Here is a 6,000-nt window from a genome sequence, read left to right as displayed (position 1 = left end):
TGTGTGTGTGTGTGTGTGTGTGTGTGTGTGTGTGTGTGTGTGTGTGTGTGTGTGTGTGTGTGTGTGTGTGTGGTTGGGATTGTTTAGTTTACAGTTCTAACCATTTGGTAGGATTAGTCTCTGTAACATCATGTGTGGAAACAGGAGCCAGTTGCTGGCGCTGTGGGAACCAACCACCATGTACTGCAGCGTGGTTGTGTGCGAGCATTGGACACTCGACTGCTTAAAGCTTCCAGGCCAGAACTACTGCTGTCATCTTTAGAAAGCTTTTCCTCGTGTAAACCGCAACAGTCACAAGTAACAAGTAATTATGAGCATTTTAATGTCATTCTTTTCTGCCATGTCAAATTCCATGAAAAAAGTACTGTCTATATATTATAAAACATTTAGTACATGTACTGTCATTTTTAAACAAGGGGGAAATAAGTTAGACTTTAACTATACAACACATATTAAAAACATCTTTAGTTTTAAGGGTGAAAAAGGGGAATTCAAAAATAAAAATGATATATCTTTTTTTTTTAAACTGACAAACAAAAAAAGCCAGGGTAAAAGTTATTTTTAGTGTCTTATCAAAGTGAGGTCTTGGTGTGGTTTTGGTGAAGGTGGGCTCTGCTACGTCCCTGAACTGCCAGATCAGGGCCCCAAACAATCACACACTTTCTAGAAGTATTTTCCCACACCTCCGCAAGCCAAGTTGTAAAGTATACAGTTTAATTCCTGGGCCTCTGTGCTATAAACGGGCTGAGGATCCGGGTTTATTTTCTCTGCAGAGTTTGTCTTTGCTCATCAGAGAGACCCAAACATTGGAAGACAACAGCAGGCTGGGAAGTGTCAAAGGAAGAAGGAAAAGGATGATTCTGAAAAAAAAAAAGAATTAAAAAGAGAATGGCTCAGGCACAGGTGGAAGGATAATTTGAAGGAGAGGAAAAGGAAACTTTCCGACTGAAAATAGCACAGAAAGAAATAAGAGTGCTGCTTGATACCACTTTAGATAGAGAAGCAGTGAAGAATAAGAAGAGGGAGAGCAGAATGCTTGGGGGTACATGGAGGAAAGACAGAATAGGGTGACAAGTAATTACAGACATGGAGAAAGCAAAAGAAGAGAACCTGGATCGTTGACTGCTAATGGTAGAAATGTCTGCTTTCTCTTTGCCTCGTGGTGCTCGAATAATGCTTAAAACACAGTGGCAGTGTTTCCAGAAATCATTAATTGGTTAAACTTTTAAACCTCGTTGTGACCAGTTTCATGCAGGAACTATTTACTTTCTAACAAACAACTCCAGCAATCCTTAGCAGAAGTTACCCCCTTGGAAACTTTAACACTGTCGCTTTAATGCAGTGAGTCATTATTAGAGAATCATTGCTCCTAATAGTGCAGGTAAACTACTGGTGGTCAGGCGAGCCACACAAGTTGGCGACAAAAGTTGTAAAAAAAATCTCAACAGATTAAAATCACCATCAGAGGAAAGAGAGCTAAAAGGTACGATGAACAGAAAAGTGTGGCGAAACAATAAAACGGCTGAAAGGGGAATGCCTGTTTATTAAATACTATGCTGTGTAAATTAATAAATACTAGTAGAACACTTGTTTACAAAATACAGAAGTATGAGTAGATTGCTTTATATTTTTACACAAATGGGGAAGAAAATATCTGGGAGGACAGTAGGGCAGAGGTTTTTGTGGGTGTAATGTGAATGTAGCTAGAGAAAGAAAGGGTGGGGTGTTGGGGGGAGACTGCCGCCACTACTGCTGAGACTTATCAAAACAGCTCCTACATTCTTGCTCAATCACTCGGCCTCCCAGAGGACTAAACACTTCTACCAGTGTTTGTACTTAGGTAAACAGTGACAAGTGGGCTGTCAGGGGCCACCGTGGCCTTGCTATAGAGGCACTATACCAGGTTCTTCCCAGTTCTACTGAACTGCTGCCACTTCTCCAAGTTCCACAAATGACGCAAGAACACCCACATGTCGATAGCAAGGAAACAAATGTAGGCGCAGATGCACACTGACATATGAAACACTTTTTTTCATAAGCATGTACACGCTATTGCCTCTTAGGCCAGTATGGTGGTTGTATTGCGATCCCTGGGGCCCCACAGTGGTGACAGGGAGCTGCTGGTCGAACACTATTATAGCCTAGACTAGTTTCCACTATGCCAACACTGACCCGCACTCACTATCATTTTTATAAATGCTATATTTATGCTTCACAAAAACACACATAGACATATTATCCAGTGTCCTGGTGGCCCCAAGGCCATGGATCCCCAGCACTGATTGCTGCTGCAAGAGTATTACACAGCAGGAAAAACTCCTGCCACATTAACTAAAGCTGGGATAACTGCCACAACCATCTAGAGACAAAAGGGGAAAAAATTATATTTGAGGCTACTCCCTAAGAAAATATGACTTTAATAGCCTTCGTTATTGCACATGCATATGCACTGCTACATTTCAAACTTATGTCTGGGTTTGATTTTTAATCTGAGTAAAAAAATGTAACAACAGGTAACTATTTCCCCCCAGTTAAGAGGCAAGTTTATCCTCAATCGAGGCTGAGCTTAAACGAATCAAACAGCACTCTCTGCCTAGCCTGGAGTATAAAACCTCACTGAGTAAGAAAAAAATCATGTAAGAAACGCAAGCAGTGATTTATACTTTTCCACCTCTAAAATTTTTCCAGAAACAAAACATTTTTTTTGACACATCACATGTGTTAAGACTGACTCAGCTACTCATAACAATAAAATAACAATATTTGCACTTAAAATTGTAAATCAGCACCAGAATTATGTATACAACAATGGCTTAAATGGCATTTGTTACTGCATTACTCACAGCAGCTAGCTGAGAAAAGATGGGTGTTGGCAGGCTGTCTTTAGGTCGCATATTAAAAAAGTAACACAACATTAAAGCTGGAACACTGATTCTGACAAAGGCAAAGTTCAGAAGTGACTAAGCCAGTGCTATGTATGGACAGACATTCAACTGAATCAATGAGTGAATGAAATAATGGACCATTTCATGTGTTTTTTTTCCCCCCGATTATGAAAAGAGGCTTGTCTGGATGAAAAAAAACAACCAAAAACAGTGTAGATGTGCAGATGATTCCCATAACTCATATAAACTCTGAATTGACATAATAAAAAGTGTAACTGTGAGAAACTCCAACCTCAGTGGGGGAGCCAAAGTCTGCAGAAGGACTGCAGGTGCTGGTGTCAGGCAGGGCGGTGCCAGCGCTGCTGCGTACAGGGGAGGATGGAGCGGCACCGGCAGGCGGATCTGGGATGTTGGACGTCTGACGCAAAATGCCATGCCTCTGGAGACGAGCCCACGTTGAGCTCCAGCTGAGGAAGAGCTCATACAACAACTGAACCTGGAGGGTGAACCAAGCAGAGATAAACAGAGAACGTTAGTTTTGTATTTTGTAATTATGGTTGAAAACAATTATAAAGACAGTCTACCAGCGAAACAATTTTTGGTTTCTCTGTTTGGGGGGAAAAAACACTCATTTTGAATGGGAAGTGAGGACTGTGCGTCATCTCCTTGTTTAACAGCACTTGTTTGGAAACTGAGAACATATTAAACACGTATCATTCAGTTTTCCCAGTTAGCTTATATACTCTGAAAAGTATTCTGTGCCAACTGAGTGCCTCAAAAGATAACCCTAACACACCACAAGTAGTCAAAACCAAATTCAAATGTATATTTTTTTTTGCCAAGGTCTGACTCAAACAGCTGCACTGGGGAGTTCTCATGTAGTTCTGACTTCTGAGGCCATTACCATGATTTGGCTTGGCAGCTTTGTTGTTATGTGACACTAAACCTAGTAAAAGCTGAGAGAGAAGGAAAGGGAGAAAAAGGAAATATTAGCAAGAAATGGACTTCTATCATTCTCATTCTTTCACTCTCTGACTTAACATACTTCTGTACTTGTCACTCAGAGAGGCCTCGTTTCTCAAAAATGATGTAAAACCTATGCGTTGGTGTTTCTGTTCGATGGGTCACACTTTGCGAGGCGCAGCATGCTTACACACGTGCTTCACTGTGCAATTTGTTATCCATAACAACAAAACTTCCAAAGAAACACCCTCAGAGGAAAGTTAAATTCTGTCATCAATTTCCTGCTAAAAACTCACCACGATTAGGAAAAACTGAAGGCTCTGCGTCAAGTGTTCTCAGCTATTTATCATGTGTTCGCATTGAAAAGAGCCTTAGCTTTAAACAACAACAAAGCCAAAAAAAAAAAAAAAAAGAGTGGAAAACATGAGACGAAAGCAGGGGAATGTGATGTGATGCTTTCGGTTATTCATGCATTCACTTGGTGCTTTTTAGGAGGAAAGAAGGGAGAAAAGCAACACGCTTTCACAGTGAGCTAATTTCTGGATTTCAAATGCTTCGCTTCTGCAGCCAGCTAAGCCCGCAGCCCCCACCACTGAGGGTCCCTTAAACTTAAAGGTGCACAGGCACATGAGCACACATACGAAATAGACTCTGAGCACATTTTTACTCTCAGAGTCTCGCTCGCACACATGCTCTCCTGTTAGCGCACACATTGCAGGGAGGTCTTCCACAAATAATCATAAATCAAATTAGAAGCACCACAATACATTACAGCTGCACCATTTCAAACATGTCCAGGAAGAGCTGCTACGCCGATTCAGCCGCTGTCCAGGGACAGGGCCAACAGCTGTTTGCCATACCCAACCAAACTGCACTGCCGGCAGGGGAGGTACGGCACCGTGCTCCCTTCTCTGAGAGTTGGGGCCTGGAACTCCAATCAAGCACAACAAGGCCTACTGCACTCAGTAGCAGATGTGGAAGAAAAGACTGAAGACTGCTGAGCAAAGGGGGAAAAAAAAGGGAAAATGTGTGCACAGTGAGATCAACACGAAAATGAATGACAGGGTTGTTACGTGACCTCTGTATTAGCATCTGGGATGAAGACTTGTCCTTAATTTTATGATGAAACCTAAGCAGAGCTTGAACTCCTTTCCATCCACCCTTTCATCATTGATCTTCATTCTTCATCTCCTACCTTCCCTCTGTTATTTACCCTGTCCTATGTCAACTTGCTGCTGCTGATACTTCTGCTTAGCAGGGTTAGACAGTTTAGCTCAGCTACTGCTATTAGGGTAGGTTGGGCCATGAAAAACATGCACACACACACACGCTTACATGAGCTTATAATACAGATGCAACATTTCATGAGTTGGGGAACATTTGGAGGCCTGGATTCTCTAAAGGCCTGTCATCTGCAGATCAGGAGGCCTGTTAGGGTGCAGTACTACAAACTGGAGACTGAACAGAGGCTTCCAACAGTCATTCATAAAAACACACAGATGGAGAGGGACAGGACAGCATGCAGATGGCGAGTGTTTGTATCCTTTTATCTAGGAGCAGTTTATAGAGAAACTTCACAAAAATGACATATTGTTGAGTATGTGTGGTAACTCTTGTGTACACGGGAACAGGTGTGTGTATGTGTGCATATCTGTTCATTGAAATGCTGTACAGTTATGTGCCAAAGGTTAAAGCAAACAGTTGCTGTGTGTACGCTCGTTCCAAGGTGGTCCTGATAATGTTAAAGCACAACTAGTAACCCCAACTTTCAGACAGCCAGTCAGTCAGTTTGTTGAAGTAATATGGAGACGTTTAACTCCTCCTGTCCAGACTGAAAGGCATACAAGTGTCATATGGACTGCATTGGTTTCTCATTGCTCACACTTTTGCGGACGTGGTTGAATCTATATACCTGCACAATCCAAAATTCATTAGGAAATTTGCATCTTCACGTGTACTGTCACAGTCACAGATAAAAATACAAAATACGACTACGATACTAGTTGCTACCTGTGAAAACGCACCACGGTGTTTGCTTGAAGGCTCGACTGTTTCACCACACTGTCTAAAAATACTTTTGTTAGTGCTATGAAGTAATCCATCATGTAATGGAAATGGAAAATCTGACTTAATGTGACAAACATGCAGCCGA

General features: G+C 41.8%; 1 protein-coding gene across 3 annotated transcripts in view; it reads right to left on the bottom strand.

Moving 5' to 3' along the window:
* Positions 1–6,000, bottom strand: part of vps13b (vacuolar protein sorting 13 homolog B) — a 293,873-nt gene that overhangs the window by 137,392 nt on the left and 150,481 nt on the right. For all 3 annotated transcript variants that reach the window (XM_005742923.1, XM_005742921.1, XM_005742922.1), the window contains exon 25: positions 3,178–3,381. In XM_005742923.1, coding sequence (XP_005742980.1) covers positions 3,178–3,381 — 204 coding nt within the window. The remainder of the gene's footprint in view (positions 1–3,177; positions 3,382–6,000) is intronic.

Source organism: Pundamilia nyererei, unplaced genomic scaffold (assembly GCF_000239375.1).
Source record: "Pundamilia nyererei isolate P.nyererei 1_Seehausen unplaced genomic scaffold, PunNye1.0 scaffold00125, whole genome shotgun sequence".
Lineage (NCBI taxonomy): Eukaryota > Metazoa > Chordata > Actinopteri > Cichliformes > Cichlidae > Pundamilia > Pundamilia nyererei.
Note: the sequence above shows the minus strand (reverse complement) of the source record. Positions and strands in the feature narration are given on the sequence as shown.